This window comes from Phasianus colchicus, chromosome 1 (assembly GCF_987193195.1).
Source record: "Phasianus colchicus chromosome 1, bPhaCol1.hap1.1, whole genome shotgun sequence".
Lineage (NCBI taxonomy): Eukaryota > Metazoa > Chordata > Aves > Galliformes > Phasianidae > Phasianus > Phasianus colchicus.
Genome location: NC_143436.1, coordinates 127,420,974 through 127,447,354, shown reverse-complemented (window position 1 = coordinate 127,447,354; position 26,381 = coordinate 127,420,974). Strand labels below are relative to the sequence as shown.

At 34.8% G+C, this 26,381-nt stretch overlaps 1 protein-coding gene across 7 annotated transcripts; it reads right to left on the bottom strand.

Moving 5' to 3' along the window:
- Positions 1-50: 50 nt before the first annotated feature.
- On the bottom strand, positions 51-26,225 carry PNPLA4 (patatin like domain 4, phospholipase and triacylglycerol lipase). Of its 7 annotated transcripts, XM_090125968.1 has the most exons (10): positions 22,308-22,514; positions 22,061-22,225; positions 21,126-21,428; positions 20,114-20,240; positions 16,489-16,673; positions 11,716-11,810; positions 11,416-11,551; positions 9,748-9,813; positions 5,571-5,723; positions 51-4,097 (listed from the first exon to the last, which is right to left on the bottom strand). In XM_090125968.1, the coding sequence occupies exons 3-10, from the start codon at positions 21,282-21,284 to the stop codon at positions 3,966-3,968; spliced, it is 1,053 nt and encodes a 350-aa protein (XP_089982094.1). In that variant the 5' UTR covers positions 21,285-21,428; positions 22,061-22,225; positions 22,308-22,514; the 3' UTR covers positions 51-3,965. The 7 variants fall into 7 exon arrangements, with proteins under 7 accessions (XP_089982094.1, XP_031451984.2, XP_031451982.2 ...); XM_031596124.2 differs by lacking the exons at positions 22,061-22,225; positions 22,308-22,514 and adding an exon at positions 22,522-26,225; XM_031596122.2 differs by having other exon boundaries at positions 22,061-22,514.
- Between the last annotated feature and the right edge of the window lie 156 nt (positions 26,226-26,381).

The window sequence follows — 26,381 nt, the reverse complement described above, 5'->3', positions numbered from 1 at the left end:
ATTTTTTATTTTAATTACCTTAAGTATTAAATACAAGGATTGTTTATACGTCTTAACATGTAGCTTTAGAGAAGATCCTTTATGAGGTGTGAAATCCATCTTAAAGGAAGATGCAGTCATATGAAGGCAGAAGTCAGTGAACCAAAGTTACCTTCAAGAAGCACAAAGATGTTAATGCATTCAATGGAAGTTTCCATATCTTGCATTTTGACAAAAATGACAATAATTCATTCTTAATCTAGCAGACATAACTATAGGGCAAATGCCTTTCAAGACATCTCATTCAGATAACACGTATTCTAGAATGGGGCTGTTTTCTTTCCACTTTACAGCGCTGCTTCCATTTCAGATCAATGGTCTTTCAAAATTGTCAACGCAGTTTTTACACTTTTTCACATGCTTCTTAGGAACACCAGAGCTATTTTCTATGTATTGTTTCCTAATAATCTGCAGTTAACATTCAAGTTAGAAAGGTTAAATATTCAAGATTTTGAGTGTCTGAAAACAAATAATAGGACATATGTGCTATTACCTAATACCAACACACAGCACAAGGATAGTAAAAAACCAAAATCATTATTTTCTATGTAGCAGTCAGCAAATTTTGTGTCAGCAGGGCTGAATCCAGAGTTATTAGAACACAAGACATTTTTAGTAGCAGATATATGAAATTACATTTTCTAATTTATACTTTTTTAACACACATATAGTAGTGTAAGTAATGTTAACATTCTGATTGTACAGTAATTTACAGAATCAGAGAACTATTGCTTACAGGAGACCTCAACAGCTCATTTGGTCGAACCTCTGCTCAAGCAGAGCCTCCTAAGAGCAGGCTGTCCAAGTCCATACCTAAGCGACTTCTGAAGATCTCCACAATCTCCCTGGGGAACTCTAGCGCCTCTGTCAGTGCTCCAGTATCCACATAGCACAGACGTGCTTCCTGATGGTCAGAAAGAATCTGCTGTGTTCCAGCTTGTGCCCGTTGCCATGTCATGACACTGAGCAACACTGAGCAGAGCTTGGATTCATCTTTTTTCATTCCTTCCCATCACTTATTTATACTCATCTAAGATCCTCATAAGCATTCTTCTTGCTGAGCCACACAGATCCATAAATCTCTGTCTCACCACAAAAGAAAGATGTCCCAGTCCTTTAATGATCTTTGTGTGTCTGCAGTGGACTCTCTGTAGTCTGTATCTTGACAGCAACCACTTATTAGCACATGAAGGTAGAAAATAGATACGTGTTTTGGCAAGTTTGATTTCCTTCAACTGTTTAAGACACTAAAAATGTATTTTCTTAAAAACTTAGCCTACTTATGTAGTAAATCTAACAGAAGGTGAAAGTCTAGCAAGCACAAATTATGCTTTCAGCCATACAAGGACTTCAGTTAAAACACCTCTAACAGAAAATGAACAGAATCTGTTTAAGATCTTTGGATTTACATTTCTTTAAAGCATTTTTTAAAGGGGAGAAAAAGAACTTAGGTCTTTGTGAAAAACTGTTAATATGGTGTAATAAGCATTAAGGTAGCACCTTCTTAGCGTAACAGATTTATGATGCTCTAATAGAAAATTCCAGCTATTAGTCTGCAAAATTAGCCAGGAAATGCCAAACAGCAGAACTTGCAACATGCTAATATTCACTTTGAAAACATAACTGCTGCTAACAGAAAACAAAGCTTATGAGGCTTTTCAAGGTGGTACAGCTTGAGTATGGAGGAAGGAGGAAATAAAATGGGCGACATCACAAAATCTGAATGCACAGTAGATGGATTCCTCTATGAAACAAAGAGATTACAACTATTCTCCTGATTTAAAACAGCAAATGCTTCTGTAAGAGGCTCACTGATCAATAAACATTTTATTTCAAAGATTCAAACATTGTTGGCTGAGAATGAAACATTTCTGAACGTGCTTTACTATGCTACACTATCATTAGATTAACAGCCTTAAGACAATAAGCTTGCATCACTTTTCTTTTTTGCTATCTTTTATAAAATGGCACTAACTGAAAAATCTCTGACTCTTGCTTTTCTCATTGAACTTTTACATCCCAAGATAAAATTAATTAAATAAATAAATATTCATACTATAATAATAAACACTTCTAGATCTTTCCTTTGCATTGCTATAATTTTATTCCTCCTGAAGAGCATTATGTTATCATAAACATCTGAAGGTCAGTTTCTAAAGAACTGAACACTGCCTGGGGCACTTAGAGCTCAGTGTAAAGGATATGGCTTATATTCCTCTATTAATATATACAGAAAGAAGCCAGGTTTTAATAAACTAAAGAGCATATCAAACTGTGACACACAATGCTCAAAAGCAACATACGTTATCAAGAAACGAGTTTTTCATTTAATAATATTAACAGGCAGCTCTTATAGAACTGCATCCAGGTAAACAAGCTTTGTACAGATTTGCTAAATATACATGGCTCCATGACTGCTCAGGAAGATATAGCGCTGGTTCTGCTTTTCTGAAAGTTCATGAGTAGCTCCAAGCCCTCAGAATGCTACACAGAAAAGAAGATTCTGCCATAGTACCAAAATAAGTATTCAAATTGAATTACAAACTTAGGCTACAGCAGATCAGTTTGCAATCATCTTTTAATAGCATTATTCACTATTTCTATTTATGTTAAAAGTTCTCCTCTGTGTAAGTAAGAATGGAGGCATGCAGGGCATGAGTATCTTTGTAGCATCAAAGCATTTCAGCTCTACCTGTAGAAATGTTGTCCTACATATCTGAAGTCCTACGTACCTGGAAATCATATTCTATTTTCACTGCATACAGAACTCATGCATCTAAAAATGTTGATGCAAAGCATTATTATTTTTCTAGCAAAAACAGCAACAGAAGTCAATCCTATCACATGAATCCTATCCTGATATCATCTATATATGAATACATTGCTTACATTAAGAGGCCTTCAAACAGCTACAAAATATGTATAATTTAACTGTAATTCTCACCTCCCTAGATTTTCAATTAGTTTGGAGAAGTGCTATACATAATTCAATCTCAATTTTTTGTAAGCATTAAGAATTCATCTTAAAAAATACACTTAAAAAACAAATGCTTTGCTTTTAAGTAGTTGTTGATTTTAGAATTTAGGCAGTAAGACTAAAATTTCTGAACTTGCATTTAAGGAAATCACTGCAAAGTGAATGGTAAAAGAACTTATATCCAGGCACTTTATCAGGTTGCAATAAAACATTTATTTTATGAATAAAGCATTCTGAGAAACTTACAAATAAATTCTTCACAAAAGTTTCAAGAAAATAAGCTCATTCCATTTTAGCAGCAGAAGAAAACACAGTAAAAATAACTACCCCTCTGTACAAGATATTTTTAGTGGACAAAACATCACAATTCTGTTACAACTTTCAAACAGTATTTCTAATTGAGAAAGTGCACTTACTGAGAAGCACAGAAACTTTCATGTTCAAAAAAAATAAACGTATCAGAGGTAAAAGTGCAAATGTTTTATTTCTTGTGGCTAGAGCTAAGAGTTCAGATCCTTTAAAATGCTTTAAGAAGTAAATTAGATTAGCAATATTGCAAACACTCGATGAGCATGCGCAACTGCTATATTACGTGAGGAGTACAGACTACAACACTGATTAGTCTCTCAAATAACACTGAAAAAGTCTTCCGAATTTCTATAATTATGGTAACAGAAGCTTTTACAATTGCCAATTTAAGGTCCAGTTATGGATCAAAACTTGAATCTTCTCAAACAAGCCAAATACTAGCCAAGTTCAGTTCTCAATCAGACAAGTTTATACAGGTCTTCTGAATGGAGCTGATACTTTCCTGGCAGAAGATGATGCAATTCCAAATGGGACTTTTTATTTCAATAAACAGAAATTGTGATAACAATATCTTAGATTTGAATTAGAATGTCTATACCAGTGTTTTGAAAGCCATCAAGCTTTATTTTTTATGTTTTGCCTATTCAAACCAGTTTTCTTTTAGTAAAAAATGTACAGCATCATCAAATCCATTTTGGTACAGTGATTCCATTTTCTCCTGGTTTGGTGGGAACATAGCTTGATTAAGTCTTACTAGGTTGGCCAAAGACAACTGCAAAAGAGAGAGGTGCTAGAAATTAATTTATTAAAGCAACTTATAACAATAATGTCAAGTCAGAGATATGTTCTGACCGTGTTTAGGTTAGCATATTTTAAAACTGTCTACGCTCGTAAATCACATATTCAGGCACACTGCTGACAATCAAAGCAAACTTATACAAATAGTCTGCGTATGCACCAATAAATTCATAACCTCTAAGACATGGTGACTGTGAAACTGCCCAGAGTTTCTGAAATGTTTTAAGTACAGTAACACACAATGTAACCACCTCAGACAGTGGCAGCTGACACGTACTATACTTCTACAAGGAAATATCTTGACCTAGTGCAAATAATGCTATTTTAGCCATATACTTTATTTATTTATTTATTTATTACACATTTTTGTAGATCTAAAAGCCAAGGATATTTCAAAAATTTCTAAAATGTTGCCTGAGATTTTATATAAGTCTGCATTTGGAATACCATAGAAGCAAGGCAATTCTGCAATTTATTCTCAAAATTATTCCACTCAGCAACTCATTTTCTTCTTCTAGATGCGCTAAATATTGGACATAAGCAATAATCAAAAAATACAAAGACAGTTACGCATTTATTTTCAGTAAGATAAATAATCTCATTCTTTATAATCATTTACCAAGTACTGCAATGCTGTGAAAGACTACAAAGATTTAGAAATTGGCTCAATTTAGAACATTAAAGAACATTAATTTCACCCAATGTAAGAAAACATATTAAGCACGGTTTAAGTGAGACTTAAAAAGTATAGCAACTGTTGCTAACCAGTTTGTTTTTTGTTTTTTTTTTTCCTCCTTTCTAATAAAGTTTCTTTGGTAACAATGGTAGATCTACTGCTATTCAGTATTTTCTTCTACCATAACAAAGGATGCAATATATTGTAGTAAAAGCCTGTGAGAAAAAGCCTGAACAGACAGAAATGTTAACAATGAAAAGGTCATAAAAAAAATCAGCCTTGGCCTACATAAACATTTCTATGACATCTAACGAAATTTCTGGAAAAGTGTTGCAGTCACAGGTTTTAAAACTTTAACATGAGCTCAATTGAGCAATGAAGTGTCAAGACATTGGATATAATTTCAAATGTAGAACTTATATATATATCAGAGCAGCTGACTTAGTAACTAAAACAGATGTGATAGTTTCCCTCCAGTATTTTAGAGGAATAGCTGATATTATAGCAAGTCTACATTATGTGTAAACTGAATAGCCTACAACATACTTACTCTATTTTATACTAGATACATGCCTTTCAACATTTCTGGCAAAATTTTTACTAGATCTTTCTTTCTTTTGTGTCTAAGGAAAAGCTTACATTTTGTATGCAACATAGAAAATGCAAAAAACATTACATAAAAAAAATTATACACAAAAAATAAACACTTAAGTATAAACTGCTCAACTACCTTTTCTTCTTCTGAAGTTAGTAAATAAACAAGCAACTCACCATTATATCTTGTTTTGCAAATTTAACATACAGATCCACACGTCCTTTATCCTGTGGACAGATATCTAATCGACCACTGAAAGGAGAAATCGTAATCGTTCGTCCAAAAGGCAAGATAGGGAGGCCATTGGTAATGCCACCATCAACCCACTTCTACTGCAAAATACAATTTTCAAAATAGCTTAAGAACAATATAATAATAACTGAATGCTTAATCATTTCTGTCCCTGCCTCTTCTACAACACTCTCGCGGAAATCTAAAAGTTTTCCTCCAGGCATTAAAATCTAAGAACAGACAATGCATATAGCATTCAGTTTATGAGCATCTGACAATGCTGAAACATATCCATAAGCTTCCCAGACACTTAAATATTTTTAATCAAGTGAATAAGTCTTGTTTAGTTGATCTATTAACAAAATGTCCCAGAGAGTTAAAAAATATACATTTTTTCTCAATGTACAAAGGAAAAGGTAAGATCATTACTGTTATACCTGAACCACTCCACACAGCATATATATTTATAAGCTTTAATCTGTTACAAAGTAGGAGCTGAGAAATGTCCTGTAAAGGGGAAAACGGCTGCATGAACTAAAACAAATGTGACTTCACCTCTCCTAGAATGTTTTGGTTTTTTTTCAACACTGAAAAAACTGCAACACAAAACAGCAATAGCTGGAAAGTAGATGACTAAGGTGGAAAGGGGCTGGACGCACAGTACTTGAGAGGAAGCAGACATCATGTCTTCTACGGGAGTTGAGCCTACCTGGTATTGTGACCACAATAAAATCGCTAAAATAATGAAAGTTTTCTCACAAAATTTCTGAAAATGCTACAGGAATTTATTCACAAAAGCAGCAGAAAAGCCATCTCCAGTAAAAAAAAAAATATGCTACTGTCAAGTTGTTTATGGTATACAAATTAAACTGTCTTCATACTATTGGAAAGATAGTTGCATTCTGTGTAACAACTGCTATACAGAAAGTGTAAGTTTAGGTTACAGTGTCTGGTCTTTGGAAGCCCTCCAAATCACTGAAGTTCATGATTTAATTGTATAGACTGCTCTTAGCTGTATCCTTCACTCTCACTTAAAGCAAGTCTCCTCTTCATTCCATAGAATTTTTCCCCAATGCCATGTTAGAGTTCATGCAATCAGATGATTTTATTGTCAGTACTGCCTTATTGCATTGTCAACTTCTATATCTTCTGATACCTGATGGACTTAAGACCTTTCCATATGGATATACAGCAAGAATCAGGCTGCTGTTTATTTTGTTCACACACCCGCACACTTCTTCACTTCCTTGGATTAAATCTGACATTACAAATTTCTTTTATGCTCCTGAGCTTAACATGTAAGCTACAGATATATGTATATATTCAATATAAATGTGACCCTTCTTATCCTATTACTTCATAATCAGCTTTAAGAGCTTGACTCTTGACATTAGCTGCTAATATCTGTAGCCATGATGCATCACTGAATTCCTTCACTTTCCACAAAAATTATACTACTGTGGAGATTATTTTGCCTTAAAGGACAAGATAAAAAAAAGCCATCAAAAGCTGCCTTTCAGATTTCTCAAACTCCATTACAGTAGTACTACTGTGAGTAAAGCTGAAATGCACCTTGAAACACCAACGTCTATCAGTTTTAATCTATTCTTGAACTTTTTTTTTTCCCCCCATAGGTAGCTGATTTAGATACAACAATCCCTGAATTTTGAAGTGTTTTTTTGTTTTAATTCTGATTTCTACAACAATGAGAACTGTGAAATCCCTATCTGAGCCATATCTATGATATCATAATACAAGACTTTATTAACACCATTCAGAAGTCTAGCTTAGTCTTTTTACACCCTTTAAGATCTTCTACGTTTAAAAATTCTGATTATTTATTTTTTCCTCCCTCTCCCCTTCATACAACTTAAAGAGTTCTTTGAAAATTTGAAAACATTACTGAGGCAAAGGCAATACCTTTTGTTAAGCACTATCTTGAGTAGATTACGTATTTCCTGGATGATGCTCTCTGTAGCATTTCCCTTTCTTTCAAGTACTTGGGAGAAACTCTATTAAAGTATCTAGAGGTAGAAATCTCTATCAAAATATTTTTATTTCTCTACCAAAAATATTTTTGCTCCAAAGTCTTTCGTGTTACAGTTGAAAACAGAATATTTCCATGCTGAAAACAAAGAGATGCAATGCTCCAGCTTCCTGTAGTTCTATTAACCAATTCTTCAAAAATGCATTCTAGCTGATGAAGCAAATTCCAGGTAGATTTAATTCCAAATAAGTTCCTTTATTATGTAAGTACAGTCCAAAGACAGAGAAAGTTCTAAAATAATGTGCAATGAAAACCAAGACAAACATAGAAGTTAAAGATGGAGGCTGGACCTAATGGAATCTACTCATTTACCAGTAGGTAACTTTTACAAAGGCATCCTGTAAGAACTACAGTGACTCAAACTACAGCTTCATCATCACGTACAGTTACTCAATCATCAGGGGACATCTATTCATTTCAATGATCAACCTTCCCAGGCATTCAGAGGACACCAACTCAACTCAAAATAAAGTAATTTTACATGGAGCAGGTTTTGCCCATCTAGACATACACAATAAAGGTGTCCCACTGCTTTCAGTAAAAGTTTGTTTTGACAAAAGCCAGTATGTCCAAGTTTGCATAGCGCAAGGCCACTCTACTGTTGCTGGAAGTGTAGTTCCAGACAATCTTAAATACTCGATCCAGGCAAAAACCTAGCCCAGTCTAATTAAGATCACTAGCAGACCAAGTTCTCAGATGTTATCTTTGTATTACACATCCTTTTCCTTCAGTGCAGCTTTGGGCTTATCAAACTGGGAGAAAACATGCTAGGAACAGACTATGCTAACGTGCAACTTAGCACATTTATCCCCACCTCAGATGACTTGGTGATGTGCATGCAGGTGACATAGGTAGCCCGTTCCATATTCTTAGCTCTATTATGCAATATCTGGGCCCCCAGTTACCTACTCACACTCTTTCATTCACTACACCAATCCATGGAAATGCAATACAGCTTCTAAGATTTTGCTCAGTACTCAAAGTATTTTGGACTAGTACTCACTTCCACTTACTAGAAGTAGTCATTTCAAATAAATAAATAGATAGATAAATACATAAATAAATCCACAAGTAGACTTTGTGAGAAAAGTCAGGCATCCAGAATTAATCCATTCCAACAAATAAAAGTAAAAGCAATTTCTTTCTCCTTCTCAAATACCTTTGATACATCTGACGTGAGTGTAGAAGAGGCTTTGATAAGGACAAGCAGCTTTTAAATAACAGAACTAGCTGTCCTGATACATTCATTGATTTAACTTCTGAATGCAAAAAACTAAATTAGGCAGGAATGGGAATAGTTCACTAAGAAGAGGCTGCAGGTATTTCAGTAAATATCACAAAACTTTGGCAAATGCTTATAGCAGCGCTCATCCAGTAAAATGTTTTTTTCAGTCAATTTAGACAGATCTCTGATCCAGCTTTTCAATTTGTTAATTGAAAGAATAATGTTAAACTTCTTACAAAGACACTCCCTTCCCTTTGAGTACTGGCAGAATGAACCACAAACATCCACGTATGCCCCTCAATCTGCACAAGAAACATACAAGGACTTCAATCCACAAAGTCTCCAGATCCTGGCAAGCAGTCTCTCATTTAATTCAAGCAGTCAAGTACAGTGATTCAAACTCTTTAGTCATTTTAGATGATATCTATTGATGTACAAATAGTTCAAAATCTGAGAAGTTTTTTGTCATCAGAAAGGAACTCAAAGTCCCTAAACAGAAACATAACTATTAGATATGAATGTTAGAATGAATAGTTTAGTGTTGTTTTTGTGTTGGTTTTTTTGTGTGTGATGGTTATCATGATGAAAGATACACTAAATGCAGAATTTGGACATGTACGATGAACAAAAAGGAAGTAGTAACACTTTTTAGAAGGAAAAGATATTTTTTTGTTCTAATAATTACAAACCAAAACAAAATTATTCTTAAAATGTTATAATATTTATATAAGACAAAAAAGTTATTGGAACTAAACTGCAATTCTCACCTGACATCCCCTGAGATCAGGCAATTATATCATAAATGAAGGAAGTTATTGGAAAAAAAAAAAGTTAAACAGTGAAACTTTACCTCTCCTTTATACTCGACTGGCTTCATTCCAGCATATACTGGTATAAAACTACTTGCTAGCAGGACCTAGATAAAAGAAAGAAGGACTGGAGAAGAAGAGTGAAGAAAAGGCAACAAAATAATTCTAAACCAATACATATTTTCATGCACATATTCAGAATATTAAACATTATAAACAGTCTGGAAATTCATTTATGCACATCTTTCATTAGTTCAATACATTATAAATTCAGGTATTAACAAATTGCTACTTGTTCTTCTGCAAGCTACACTGCTGTCTAGAGCAGTTCTCAAATTTATTTTAGACTAGGACACCTCTTCTGACATGTACAGGAATGCGATATGCATATTCATATACCTTTCTATCTATTCCTAACAGTATCTATGAATCTGTGCATGTGCATCTATGTATATGCTTGTGTACCTAATGAACTACCTGGATATGGGATCTGCATATAGCTAGATATTTCAGATATGTCAGATGTGTCAAATATTTCAGTACAGGCAAATCTGGCCCATATGCATGAGGGTGAATGAGAAACACAAGCAGCTTACAGGCGTGCAAAATGGCAAAATGCCATCAGGTCCAAACAAGCAAATAATTAGTGGAGATTATGGAAAAAATGTCCAAGTTTATTTTGCTTTTTTTTTTTTTTTTTTTTTTTTTTTGTCTCTCTAGAATTTTATTTATTTTTACAACAAATTAAGCTACTTTCAATGTTAAACATTTTTTCTCCCCATACAAATTTGAACTAAGGCTTTACTTCACACTTTTTCTTGCCTACTTCTATACCCAGTGATCTAAAGAACCAGATATTTGTCTGAGCTTAAACAGTAAGGTTTTGTCTTCGACTTGAAAACTGAAACACTTCCTTAGAAACAGGTCTTTTTCCTGACAAAACAGTAAGATAATGTCTCCCTCTAACCCAACACTCAAAACATCTAGAAAAATGTTAAAAAAGGAATTCTTCCTTAAAACTTCCTGCTTATTATATTTCCTCCTTTTTTTTTCTACTATATCTTGCACTACAATACAAACAATTATTAGAAGGAACATTTCCTTTACGTGCACATTTGACCTACCATTTCACAAGCCAGTTTATGTTTACAATTCTGATCTAGATTTTTTAAAATGGTATTCAAAAGAGAAGAGAAGGGCCATAGAAGATATGCTGTAATGGTTAAAATATAGTTTATGCATGATACTTAATATGGCATTATGTCTATTCCCCACATAGTACTGGGATTTATTTTCAAGACAGGAATTCCTTTTGTTCACTCCCTCTTGTGATTGATCTTAAGTGAATATCAGTGAATCAAGAGACGTAAAGAGATTCACAGAATGTTATAAAACTTGAAGATTATTTATTTTATTCTCCCCTACTAAGCATTAACCATTAAATGGTAATTAACAGCTATCCTGTTATTTTTTAAAAGGCGATGCCTACAATGCAATACTTCTGAAACAAACGAAAGAGACAGATTAAATTTTAGCAAAATCTCCAAAACTTCAGTATCAAATTCTGCTTATTGTTTATCTACATAGTGGCACTGTAATATCAGTGACTATTCGACCAAAATATTTATTATACACCTAATAATAACACTCCTTCCCACTGAAGAGAGTCATATATTTTTATTTAAAGCAGAACTATACAAAATCATTACCTTAATGAGATCCTCCCTGGAGGCAAAATTTGAAAACAAGTAATTCTTCCCATTTCTCACATTAGTAACGGACACATAGAGCCGATTCTCAGCTATCTCATGAGCATTAGAAGGAAGAATAGATTCTATGCCTTCCCTAGAATAAAGAAAGCACTAAGTATTATTCATCATGTAAAAATCTTGCAAATACACTGAGGGATAAAGCTCTTCACAGTATGAAAAAAGCGTGTGTTTTACTCTCCATTTTTATTTAGAGAGCGTCATACAGAAATGATTTAATAGATGCTTTAAGATAGGTACCTAAGTCTTTTCATAAAATCGTAACCAGGAGTTACTGCACCAAAGTCCAATTTTCTGACTTCTTCTGCAAATTCATAGGTAAACTGCTGACATTTCTGAAAATTAAAATATTCACCATTAAAGATGCTTTCATCATAATTTTCATTATAGAAAGTAAGTTCAACTGTGGTATGCAGAACATACTAACAGCTAAAACTTTAATCAAGAACAACCTACAAGGCCAAATTAAGATATTTTCCATGTGTGAGCGGTTTGCATCAAGATATGTTTAACAAACTGCTGATCCAGTCACACAAACTAATTTGTAAGAAAACATATATAACAAGATCCCTAATTTGTTAATAAAAATATATTTAAAAAACCAAAGCTCCCAACAATACCATTTTGTCAGCCAAGAAAAGTTCAAGGCTACTTTTCTAGGTATCACTATTGCTCAATAATCAGTTCTTTGGATCACACCATTCCAGAAATGAAGATCTGTATTCCAAGCACCTTTTAAAAGTTGGCAAAGACTAAAAAAGTAAAAGGAGTTAAAGACCACTTCTGTATTAAAACCAGACATAAGTATCTTAAGATAGCTGTAAGCATTAAAAACATCATAGTTTCTCCTTGATAAAAAACAAAAATTATTGACATACATTTAATGAATGAAATACTATGTTTACTACAACTGATGGAGGACAAATGAGCAAAAGACAACTGCAGAAAACCAGGCTATAGATTCTACAACCAGAAAAGCTCTCTTACTTAAGCTGAAATGCTTAGTTTTAGTTACCATGAAAAAAATAGCTTGAAGTGTGCACCATAACTCCAAAGGCAAGTAAAAGAATATGAAGTGTTTATTTTTTAGCAAAAAGATTCTCAAAACTTTAAATACGATTCTAAATGCATAAGACTTGCTATTTAGTATCACTTTTACTTTACCATTACTGTTCCATGCAGACTATATGACTTCAGAGACTTGGGAAAAATATAAAATTCAATCTTTCCCAACATTTTGTAACAGGACTCAAAAAACATACTGTACTTTCATGTATCTATATAAACATTTTTTTAAACAGAGTGTAAGAGCTGCCTATAAATAGTTTGGGATTCTCGGCTTACTAGCTTATTGCATGAAGAAATATATTGATAGTAACAGAATAAATGATTGACATGACTGGGGAAAATAAAGAACAGTGAGAGTACATGGAAGAAGAAACAGGAAAAAACCTGGGTAGAAGATCAGGAGCAAGCTGGTTGGAGCAGCTTAGTTCCCTCAAATCACTTGTACTCTCCTATGTACAGGTGCAATAGACCTCCTATCTAAGCAAAATGCAGAAATTAAGGTCTTGCACCCACTTTCTAAATGATCTACTAGTAAATCTATCAAAAATACTAGTGAAAATTCAAAGTTCCATATCTCTTAAAGCAATGGCTACTAATTCATTACATTTTCACTTCTACCCTAGGCAGTATTTCATTCACTACTGCCAGTCCAATTCAAATATATAAAACCAGTTACATGCCCCAGGTCTTCAGTTTATTCCAAGGCTTCTGTAGTCAATCCACAAGAAAGAAGCATATTCAGACAGTGATTCAAATCTTCAGCACCTCAGCCTCTCTCTAAAGGGACAGAAGAAATCCCAAAACTGCTACAGACTATAGAAGTATTTCATAATTAGGATCATTAGATCTGCCTTAATAAAGTAACTGAAGTGAAAGGGAAATAACAGTAAAAGGGAGTTGGACAACAGCAGATCTAAGTGAACAGCACAAAACTACTTTCCATATTATAAATGCTAAGAACAGATCATATTTCTAGACTCTCAATCCTTGCTGTCAAAAGGCACTCTCCTTGAAGCTATGAATTATTTATAATTTTTAGTGTCAGAACCTTTAAACAATGCATCTAAATTTCAAATAGTGACTGAGAACATGTTTAGAAATGGTAACTACTTCTATTGATTTAAGTAAACTTGACATCAAACATGATCACACACACAACTCTCAAGTCCCATGCCTTTTCAACAGTGACAAAAATCCAAGATATTACACCAATGCATCTACAAGCTGTTATATTTTAACAATAGTCAAGACAAGAAATCTTCAACGTTACATTCTCTTCTAGTTCATAAAAGTTTGTATTAGAGCTTTGAGAATAGAAGATTGAGAAAGTCCTAGTCATAGCTTATCTAACACAGCCATTATTCCAAAAAAAGAAAAGAAAACCTATCTGATGTCAGAGTTACATTTATGGATATTTCAACAATTACAAATGCTATCATTAATGTAATAATTATCTCGATATGAAAATTTTGTAGAAATTTCAATAAAAATAAAATATTAAGCATTTTCTACTCACTATACAACACTTACATGCTATAAGAATTAGGAAATATTTCTGTCTAACTCCCAGAGAGTTCTCAATTTACAGTTAAACAGTGTAATAGAGTGACTTAAAAGTTATTATGAAAATGGGAAAGGGTAAAAAGTTCATGACACATTCTTCAGTTTATGCTAAAATGATATTGTCAGGGCAAAATCCAACATGATATAATCTTATTTCCCAGAATCAAAAACTCTTCTCATATTTTGACTTAAAAACATATTATAAGTTGAATCAGATTAGAAACAAATATTTTGCCTAGAAAAAAAATTAAAAACGCTGTACTTGGGCTTAAAAAAAAAAAAAAAAATCGAGCTGCTGTACTTACCATACAAGAAATTAGGGGCAGAGGTAAGTATTACACCAAGCGAAACTGAAACTGAACTATTAATTAGAAACGACAGACTACACCTGAACAAGTAACATATACTGTTATCTTGACAACAGCACAGAACTTTGCTAATATCGAGTCATATAAAGAAAGCATTTGTGGGAGTGGAGGTAAAAAGAAGCCAGAGAAGAACTTACTATTAAGAGACAGAAAAAACAGAAGTATGGCAAACTGCAAGTTATGCTCGTATCATAGCAAAACAAAGAGTTCAGTGGCAACATGTGATCTGAGCTGACACTATTCAAATCAAAAGATGTTGAAGCATTTACAGAGAGAGCTGGAGAAATTTACCTAATGTTCGTTAGACTGAAAAAGAGGACTTATGAAAAAAAAATAAAGTTATCTAACAGTCTTCTCTCTCATTCTCAAAAATGTTGTTTACGATAACTAAAAATATTAAAGGACTATTAACATTTCAGCAAGGCCTATTCCTCTAAGTATATTAAAGGAAAGCCATTAAAGGCACATCAGGAAAAGTAGCCTTAAACTAAGGGGAAAAACAAGCAAAACAAAACTGGAAAAAAAAAAGTGTTTTCTCAGAAAGCCTCATCAACTTCATAGTGAAGACTTACTTTCTTTTATCCAGTCTAAATCTATTCCCTTTTAACTTACTACTGCATTCTCTTCCTCTGTCACTACAGGCCTTGGTAAAAAGTTTTCTCTGTCTTTCTTATAAGCCATCCTTAAGTATAGAAAGGCTGTTATGAGGTCTCTTTGGAACCTTTTTTTTTTTTTTTTCCAGACTGAACAACTTCAACTCTCTCAGCCTTTCTTCACAGCAGGGTGTTCTAGCCCTCTGATATTTACCGTGGCCCTCCTCTGGATCTGTTTTTTAACTGGTCTCGATCTCTCTTGGACTGGGGAACCCAGATCTGGATACAGTACGCCAGGTGGGGTCTCATGAGAGCGGGAGCATAAATCATCTCCCTCCTGGCCACACTTCTTCTTATGTGGGCCCGAAACACATCCGGTTTTCAGGGCTGCATGCACACATACTGGCTCATGACAACTTCTTCATCCACCAGTATTGCAAGGTTCTTCTCTAAAAGATGCACCCCATCAGACTCTTGTCTCTAGTGTAACAACTGCACCACTTCATCTCAGTGTCAAACTTGCTAACTGTGCTCTTAATCCCACTATCTATGACACTGATAAAGATATCAAGTAGAAGTGGTCCCAATATAGACCCTTAAGGGACAGCACTTATTACTGTTTTCCACTTGGACACTGAACTATGTAACTCTCTGGATGCATCTATTCAGTCATTTCTTTATCCATTTAACAGTCCATCCATCAAACATATCCCTCCAATTTAGTGTCAAGAATATTGTGAGAGACTGTATCAAAGGCCTTACAGCAGGACTAACAACTACGTGACATGCTAGAATAAAAGTTTGTGAGGGTTAATTCTCCCCTGACATACAGTGCAGCTATTGCTATTAAGTCTAACTTGCACTGAGTCTAAAGCATGCCCTATCTAAAGTTGTCCAATCAAGAACAAACAGTAAGGAGCCTGTGAAAATTAGAGCCTGTGTGTTGTGTTCTGGCTATAAGGATAGAGTAATTCACCATTTTCATATCCTTCCATAAAGAACAGTGCTACACATTTGCTTAATAGTCTGCCTATAGACAAAAAAAAAAAAAAGATCAACTTTGTAATGTACAATGAATAAGTAAAGCACAGATATATTTTGATACAAGAGGTTGCATGCAACTCAACATTCAGACACACAAAGTTTGTAATTACACAGCTTAAATACACAGTCCATATAATTTTATACCAAAAACTGAGCACCATCATTTGCATAAATACTTGGCTTTTTGTCCATGCCTCACAGATTTTGCTAATGAAAACATATACATGAGTCCTATTCCTTTACAAAAAGCAAGGTGAAGATCAAAAATTAAGGATACCTCCATTATTACTTCTAAAAATTAAAATTTTTAAACTTAAATATTTTAAAATAATCTTTGAAAATGATTATGTCCTACACCTACGAGTTTATAAATTTACCTCTATATTTTCTGGTACTGACAATAAGACAGTGGCAGCCAGGGATCCCGCAGAAGCTCCTGCAAAATCTTTCACAACTTTCAGTAACTTCTTACCATGCCTGTATAGAGCAGCTGCTGCCCCCAAGTGGTAAATACCCAGAAACCCACACGATGCAAATGACAGATTGACATGTTTCATTTTTCCTGTGGAAATAAAGTTTTGCAGTCAGGAAGAGGATCGGTTACTTTTGTCTTACAAACTACAACTACGTTTTTGGGAAAGAATACATAATATATATATAATACCTATGTTAGAAAACTGTTTACTTTAGAGTAGTAAGCACTTTTGATTAACCAATATATCAAAACAATTAGCTGCTTGAGTTTAGCATCTCCAAAACTGAGAGCAATCATTCTAAAATGCTCCTTAGCACAAATTCCTTCTTCAATCAGAACATAGAAGTATGTTTCTATATATAACATATCTGCATATTTTCATCCATCTCAAAGAAATACAGAAGTAGTGTCTTAAAAGTGTTAACAGTAATGCTGAAACACTAAAAATTATCATGCTTCCATTAAGCACAGAACCTTGAATCTAATAGCATTCTCTAGGGAAACAATTTTTGTCTTTCATCTCTGGAACTCATTTACTTACTAGTACTAGTATTCAGTAAGAGATAAATTCCCACATAAAGTCATTCCTTATTGAAAGGAAAAAGGCAAACACATCACTGTTACTGTTAAAAAATACAAAAACACTGAGGCAAAATGTAAATATAAAGCAAAAGTTTGCTCATAAAAGCATGAATACAACCTGAAGGTATCAAGTACAGAAGAAAGAAAAAAAAGAAACACAGAATTCAGATTGATACAGATAGAGATGGTTTATTTAAAATAAACCACATATATACAAAGCTATATATTTTATTAGCTCTTCTGAAAATGACTACAAAAATGACAGCAAAATATTCTCCACTATATTGCACAGATATACAGACACTGTCCATGCTGAATTAAAATACAAAATTATTATATTTGGGTACAAATCAGTATGAATGGGACTGAATACATCAGTACACTCAGGAGTATACCTGATTGTTCTGGTCTGTGGTGACATAGCTGTTGAAATTTTTCTTTTAGAAACCACTTAGTGTCAGTACTGATGAAGCTTTACAGACATATAGCAACAGATTTTTAAGTTGCCTCTCCAGCTCAGAAATCAAAGGACTGGGAAAACAGCAGCTTTCTAAACCACAACATAAGAAGACATGCTAAACTACTGCTTTATATATACCATGTTTAAAATCAGACCATTAATGGGTCCCTCTGCCTAAATGGAAGGATTACTATTTCTGTTGCAAAAGAGATCTCATGGCATCAGGGCATATCATTTTCTATTTTAGAAGACAATTCATTCTGCTAAACCACACTATGTTAAGACAGTTTAATCAACTTATTAACCATGCTTTATCCCCCTTTACATACAGAACACTTCCATATCCATTAACAAGCATGAACACCACAAAACAATTACGTACACATACATAGAAACAAATCAAACCACAACAAGAAACCTGTAAGAAAACAGGTTATATTTGTTATCCTACAAATATGACTTAGATGAATAAAAATCATGGCTCTGTAAGAGACTGTTTGACAGACGTAGTTAAGCTATGTTGTTTCACCTTGTAAAGTATTCTATAAGAGGAAAAGATGAGTCATCTAATGCTGTATGTCCTGTAAAATCAGAGAAGGGAAACCAACATACCCACTTTCGTATGAATATAAACTGTCTCATTTGTTTTGATTCTTACAAATTTTTCACGGCAGTACTCAATTTGCAAGTCAGAATGGCACATTTGAAAGACAGTATGATTCAAAAATTCTTTTCCTTTCACGATCTGGTGAATCACTGCTCTTTGATCAAAAAGAACAGCAGGGTTATAACAATTCTCAAGAGACATATGGAGAAATGTAATCAAGTGTACAATATGACTATTCCCTGCCAGTTTCTAACAGAGCACCACAAGTGAGAACACTGTCACATCTGAATATAGACCATTTTTTCACCTGAGTAAATAGCAGAAATCTTGTCATCTTAGAAGTGGTCTGACATGCAAGACTTCAGAATCAGAATATTCTTTGATTGTTTAATGGAGGTTCTTGCTCTTTGCGATATTAACTGTTAACTAAAAAATTATCATATGGCTAAGCTGTTAAGAATAACATTAAGTGCAACTTACAAGATGCACAAATGCATTCCAGCATAGCTCTGGACTGTGTATACACTGTAGAAATGTTACTTACACTGGACAAAGCAAATGTTCTTGCTACTGCTGTCCAAAAACATTTTCATCTTACATGAATATTTCAAAATATTTTAACTGGCTAAAGGAATACGCATAGTTCTACTGCCTACAAGAAAAAAAAATGTAAGAGCAGATAAATACAAGAAGCTGGGACACTGGGGCTGCTTGAAATCCCAACTTCACAGATTATGCAAAAGCATTCAGGAATAAGTATAACCACACAATTTGTTTTTTAAAGGATTCTCACATCTGCAGAAAGAATTGGTGATGAGAAAAATATTTGGAAGGGAATCATCTCTATACTCAGTTGCACCTCAAACATCTGTATCTCAGGCAAGACGCATAAGGAGCTTGTACTGCAGAATTGTGTTATGTTACAACATAATTTTTCATGATTACTGTTTTCCTAGTTGGTGCAAACATGAAATAATTTTTCATACTTTTGTTTCATGAGCAATTTAATTACATAAACATTTTATGATCTCAGTGCCTTAAACAGTCGTAACTACCTCCTTGTCAGTCTGTTTCTAAACAAAAGCTGCAAATGCCCTAAGCAACTGACTAGAAAGCCTTTTGAAACAAAAATTAAATATACATAGAATGAGAATGACTAAGCACCCTGAAGCACAGAAGTACTTTGAGTTATTATGTATGACGCATATCAGGACACTTGAAAATTTGTTATTAGGAATGAGAAAGCAAGCAAAGGTATGGAAAGAACTACTACAGCTGAATTATAGCAGCACCGCTAAAATAAAGGTCATATTTGTAACTACTAAGGGACATGATAATCTTAAATTTAGCCAAATTAAAAATCACCACTCACATGTTTAACGCTTCTTCATGTATATAAAAGGAAAAAATGTGCTCGCTAGCACCACATAACATTAAGAGCCTTTAGTATATACTCAATAAATTTTTTTCTCAGCCAAAAATGGGCTCACAGAAAATGATAGCCAATTCAACAAACTGTACTCTAATTAAGAGTTACAGTGGTTGCCAGGAGAATGGCAAAACTAAGTTTTGCGTATATCCAGTAACAATGAATAAGTACTGTATAAGTTTGAACAGATGGAAAAAAAAGAAACATAATTATGTATCAATTTTTAAAACTATTATAATGTAAGTAGATATTAAGATTCTTAGAAAAACTGTCCTGGTGTCTGGAAGCTATAAAAGTTGCATATAATTCCCTTAAAATAAGAAATTAAATAAAACACATGATTTCAGACTGTCAAGTTCATAATTCAGATCACCTTGATCATTAATACAAGATATCTAGATAAGACAGGAAAAGCTGGCTTCTTAAGATAATGAAAAAAGTTTCAATACCTTCTAATGTGTGCTGTTTTCCATCATATTCTCCACTGGGACTATTTCCAGAAGTTCTTTTAGTTCCTTCTGCACTAATAGCAACTGCAGTATCTATTACTGACTGGTTTTCATTCACCTTGGAAACCTAAAATATTACAATCAAATATTACCATTTAAAAGAAACATAAAGAGTACATACAAGGGAAAAAAAAAAAAAAAAAAAAAAGCTTGTTTATCATAGAATCGCAGAATGGCCTGGGTTAAAAGGGACCACAATGATCATCTAGTTTCAGACCTTATATAGACCTAAAAATTCTATTAGAATAGTCACATAACCATCTGAAAGGATTTTCCATAATACATTAGCCCTTATTAAACTATTTGAAAGTTTGACTATTTATAAGCTATATGTAGTAATTTATATTTTAAAGATTAAATTAATTAGACATCTAGAAAAAGATAAACACTACAATTTGGAATGGTCAAGTCTCTAAGACAAGCCTTAATTTTGTGTCCCTTCCCACTGACTCTGTTTATACCCACATATTTCTTTAATAACCAAATTCATGCATTTTTATCTACTCTTCCCAATCTGGTAAGCACAGCACAGTTTTTTTGCCCTCTGCAAAATACTGAATTAGTAAAGAGTTTTCCAAAGAACTCTACTCCTATTATTCACTAAGTGGCTTTCACCAGCTATTAATTCTGTCAGCTATCATTCTGTACTGCATGGAGTATAACTCAAAACAAGTTAAATTTTCTCGCCTGCTTAGAACTACTGGACACACACACAAGATGTTATACTAAAACACTGGTTCTCCTGAAACTTCTTGCTGCCTGCAGCTTTGCCTTTACTTATGAAAGGCATCTTCACTTCATAGAGATGCCTCTTACTAGCAACAGAAGATACCTGCGATTAAAAAAAAAACACTTAGGCAAGTAGGTTAGAAAGTGAAAGGCAAGAAAGTGAAATCAACACCTACTGATGCTTATCGCATCTACCTAGAACACTATGGAAGTAAATACTTACCTGGCATTTAGCTCTGTCATATGGTGCTCTCAAGGTAAAACAGTTTAGAATTCCAGTCCAGAACTGCTGGTTTTTCGGAAGAATGGAACTACACAATCTGCCTTCTTTCAACTCAAGTATTTGTATTTGTGCAGTAGAGAGACTTCTGGCAGTCCACATTTTCCTAAAAGTAACCTCAGGATCCAGATGACGGCACTCTCAGAAGCTATTTTACTATAGATTTACTAAGTATCAATAGATGAGCTGCTTGGACACCATAAAATTACACTGTAGAATTTTCTTCAAGGTAACCTGTTTGAAAATCTGAAGAAAATAAATTAAATAAATAAACAAACATGCAATTGAAAGGTGGCTGTACACCCTGATCCTATAATAAGGCTCCCCTTACAACCCTCAAACTTAGCTTTCAAGGGATCACAACCTGGAACACAGATGTCTTACAAGTCCATTTGTAAGACAGAAACAGCTGCAGGAAGAACCTTTTCTCAGTAGCTCCTTCTCTATCTCTGCATCCAGCTAGCACTGTGCCATACACCACCATGAAGATAATTGTTCATTTCAAAAACAGGAAGCGCTAAAATTACAGAGACAGGGAACAAACGAACATAACCTTCCTTATAATTAATGTGAACATGTTGTGCATTCTGCCTCAGCTGAAAAAAAGTGTAAGGACTGTCCTAGGGACTTCAAACCTGTTGTTCACAAAAAAAAAAAAAAAAAAAAAAAAAAAAAAAAAAAAAAAAAACCCAAAAAAAAACAGGCAGTGATGTCAGAGTCCAGTAAGAATTGCTCAAGCACGTTGTTCAGCCTTGTAATTTTCAGGGCTGCATATCTGAAGGGTTACACACACCCCAACCTCAAAGTCTGGCTCACATCCATTGAAGCTTTGACGTGGACATGGCATGAAAAATAAACCAGCCTATTAGTTTGTCTACCTGGGCAAAATGGAGCCGCGCAGCCCTGAGAGGGCAGGGACTCAATGCTAAACAAGCAGCTTCAGACGTAATCCCACTCCGAGTTTCAGGTTTTCCTTTCACGTCACCCCGCATGCTGTAAGCGTTTGTTTGGTGCTCCCTCCAGGTAGGCTCAGTAAAAACGCGCTATCAACAAGCCAAGCAACGCCGAAACAGTGAGATATAACTTTTAAACGGAATAAAAACAGAAAGCCAAGCGGCAACGCACATGACCGTAACGCTGAGAACAGTCGCTAAGACGTTTAAGCTTGCAGACTTGAGACAGAAGGCCGACGTTTTAACAGGCCGCCTCTTTCCCAAATGTAAACTCCTGTTTTCCCGGCCGCCACACAACAGCACCGCCCTCCCCTCAGACCGGCTCCTGGGAAGCCCCACTTCTCTCTAACCCCCCCCCCGGTGCCCGCAGGCAGCCCGAACCGCACCTCACAACCACCCCTGACCCGCCCCCGCCGCGCGGCCTCCTCCCGCGCCAAAGCTCGCGAGACTTCCGGTCTCCCCTCGCGGGCGTGCGGACGGGTGGTAACCATGGCAACGGCCCCGCGGCACCACCCGTGTGGTGCGGGACGGGGCGGGAGCGGAGCGGCTCTGTGGCGCGGGCCGTTCCGGGAGTACGGACGGCGGCGCTGCTTCGTCCAGAACAGAAACAGAACATGCAGATAATAGGCATACGTTCTTTACACTGACCGTTTTGACCCTCGTGCCTTACCAACAGACTCAGATTTTCAATGGCGTAATTACCTTTTCTAAAGCAGGAGATAAGAAAATAAAAGTTTACAAGGTGGTTTCCCCATGGGATCATCACACATATTTTCTTGTGTGGAGGCTACAGACACCGTTGTGACATAACCCGCTGTCGCCCTCGTCAACGTATAATGAAGATAGATCAGCAGAATTTAGACAGGGAGAAAAAGTATCATTTGAGAAGTAAATCACAGGAAAATAGCAGCTTGTGTGATGTATGTATGTAATTATCAGCAGCTACCAGATATTATCAGACCATTAGGTATTAGGACAGACACACGGCCATGAGCCTGAACATTGGAAGACATCAATTTGCGCGCTGCTCTTCTGTGTGAGAAAAAGATATATTCAGTATGACATAAGCTTGCAAAACAGCATTTAGAAAACCTCTCTGGAAGTGTATCTTCTTGTTTGTTAGAGTCCTTGGAACTGCTTGCTGTGAGTCTAATCAGTCACCTTGGATTCCTTTTTCTGTGAGATAGCTAGCGTGCATTCTCAACCTATAAATTTAAATTCTGCTTCTGTGGAAGGAGGAAGATAATTAAAATAATCAGTGGCACTAATTATCCTTCTCATTAGAATGATACAGATATTTCTGAGTGAAAATGTCCAGTTTTCACCAGAAGATGGATATATGGCGTTTTCACATGAATGTTGATCTGTAAAAGAATATTTTAAAAGGAGCAAATTCCATGGCATTGATAGAAGTTACGCTAAAATCCTTGTGCATTAAGCATTATTTTATTTTCCTTTTATTAAGGAATAGATCTTCAATACTTCACAGACTGTGCTGTGATTTATTGTTTTGGGAATTTATTTTAAACTGAAATTTACTGTAGATATTTTTGTATGAACAACAAGAGGAAGCAGCAACAACAGCAATTGACTTGCAGCCCATTTCCACATACACACACACACAAAGAAATCATTGCAAAACAGGACCCAGGAATTGTCTTGTATTTCAGCAACCAAACCATCTTATGGTTTCTCTTCTCTTTTTACCATTCTGCACTGTTTCCTCCTGCTGACAGGGTGAGCCTACAGATGAGGAAACCATATGAGGCCCGGTACTGAAAAAAACATCTTGTTTTAACTGCAGAGAAAGTTCTAATTTGTAGCAGACATTAAGAGACCATGTTTACATCACATAAAGTGATACTTTGGGTGACAGTTTTGACAAGTAAAAATGTCACTAAAAAGCAGGATGACCCTTTTCATTCTCAATTGTCCAGATGTGTACAGATTAATTCTAAATAATTGAACTAAAATTTCTGCTTCATGTCTAATCTATTAATGAACTGGAAAGTTAGTGATGTAGATTAAGTTCACTGAATTGGTGAGAATTAAACCTTTAATCAGTTCCAAGCATAGGAAGAACAAGTAATAATTATTTCCATGAGTTAAGGAGATCTGTCTGTCTCAAATGTAGCAGCAGTTGTGTCTCTTTTGACTTTTTTGGAGAGAGTAAAAATAAGACTTCTTCAGCTCCCTATTTAAATTTCATCCTTTCTATTTCTGTTTTCTGTAACCAGAATAGGTTGGACCCTTACCTTCAGAGTGTCAAGGTCTCATTTAACTCCCCTTTGTTGATGCTTAGATAAATTCATCCTTATTCAACATTTTATAGCATGTTACATATCTTTTGTTATTTGTTCCTTTAACTGTTGCTGCTCTTTGTAATACTCTGCCATTTACTTAAGACTAAAGTGCACACAAAAAAACATATGTGAGTCCTGAATTATATAAAGGGATGGGGTATATAAACATTTCATTGGCTTTGCAAAGTGGTGTTTGACAATACAGGTATTTTGAAGCACCAGTATGTTTAAGTTGCAACTTACTTCAAGGTTCCCTTAGCAGGCCAAGCTGCCGCAGTAAAAGAAGCTCTTGAGAATATGGTTTTATATTGTTACATTTTTGGTTAGCATGAGTAAGTTGGTTAGTGGTGTGACTACTGTAATGTGTCTCTACTAGTAAGAATGTGAATGCTTATTTCACAGTTTGAGTCCTACATAGAAATGAAAAGATACAGAAAGAAAATCAGTCAAGAGTAAAAAATTTGAAAGCCTTATTACTGACAAAGTTGTTCCATGCATTATTCAGAATTATACAGATTTTGAAATTATGTCTTCTGTTGAATGGCTCTTTTTTATGAACTCAGCATAGTAAATTTTTCTGGAGAAAGGACAAGATTCTTATTTTGGGTGAATGTCATTGAAGAATTTAACACAGCGTTTTACGACATTACTTCAGACTGGCCTAGATCCAAATGGTGATACATGGATTGAAAGCTTTGAGAAAATGCAATGATTTATTAGTGTATTTTAGCATCTAAAGGAAAAAAAGGAAAATCAGCTGCAAAACTAGTAAGGAAAAGGGTAAGATTTTCCTATGGGCTAAGAGTAAAAACACTGGTCACTGATGGGCAACCTATAAGTTTTAATGGTAGCCACCTGTAACTAACAATTTCCTCACATCCAGAATCTGTTTAAAAGGATTGTAACTCTTTCCCTAGGCCTGTGCACTAAGGCTCATTGATGATACTGCACGAGTGCATAACCATGGCTCAGACTTTACAATGGTTTGTGTGGGGGAAAAAAAAAAAAAAAAAGCCATTAGAAAGTCTGTAGATTCTTGTGAGAAAAAAGAGCTAAAATTGCTGACAAATGAGAAAAGGAAAAGCACTGATATGGACAGGTATAAGATGAAAAGAAAACATAGAGTGCCAGAAATGACAGATGAAAAACAGATTGTGCTCCAGGGATCTGCAAGAAGCGACCCTCCTCCTCAGAGCTGTCTGCTTGGCTAGCAATGATTCTTCATTGAAAAAGAGGAGATAATTAATTTTCATTGTGAAAGAGAAGATAAGTATATTAGTATTTATGTAATAGCATTTTTTTTCTGTATTATAACCAATAAATAGTTTATTTATGTATTTAAGCTGGGTGTATTCTGCTTGCAGAATCATGTTGTGCATAGTTAAGCTTTCCAAACAGTGGCCCAAAGAGGAATGATGACAGGAGGAAGAAATTCCCATATAAAACAAATGTACAAATTGTCATTAAAAAAAATAATAATAATAAACTCAAAAGAACAGGAATGCTTTGGGGTTAAAGACAATCTGTTTTGGAGTGAGGCTGGTAACTTCATGAGGGATGGAGGAAGAATTAGGATGGTAATTTCTGGCTGCAAGGAAACTGTGAGAGAAGGAGGGAGTTAAAGAAGCTGAAGATAGGTGTGGAGGCCCATCGCAGAACAGTAGTGGAAGACTTTCAGAAGGCAGATTTCAACACGTGATATGGAAACCATCTACGATACTTACAGCCGGTTTTATGAAATTGTAGTTAGCAAAGATCTCGTCAAGACAGTGTTTTATTAGAATTTATACAGAATTATTAAATATTTATTAGAAATGGAAAAAATTAAAATGTTTTTTGTTGTCTTTGTTAAAATTTGTCTTTGTTAAAAGACAAGATGAAAATAGATCCAGCACAACACTGAATAATGATTGAAATCCTTCTAAGATGTACTGAAAAAGAGG

Bases quoted from the DNA above. Each gene is read 5' to 3' on its own strand.
- PNPLA4 (XM_031596124.2), bottom strand. From the start codon at position 21,284: ATGTGGACTGCCAGAAGTCTCTCTACTGCACAAATACAAATACTTGAG. The intron at 20,241-21,125 runs GTAAGTATTTAC...GTAATATTTTAG, and splicing joins ATGACAGAGCTAAATGCCAG to GTTTCCAAGGTGAATGAAAA. The intron at 5,724-9,747 runs GTAAAGTTTCAC...ATTTTGCAGTAG, and splicing joins CAGTCGAGTATAAAGGAGAG to AAGTGGGTTGATGGTGGCAT.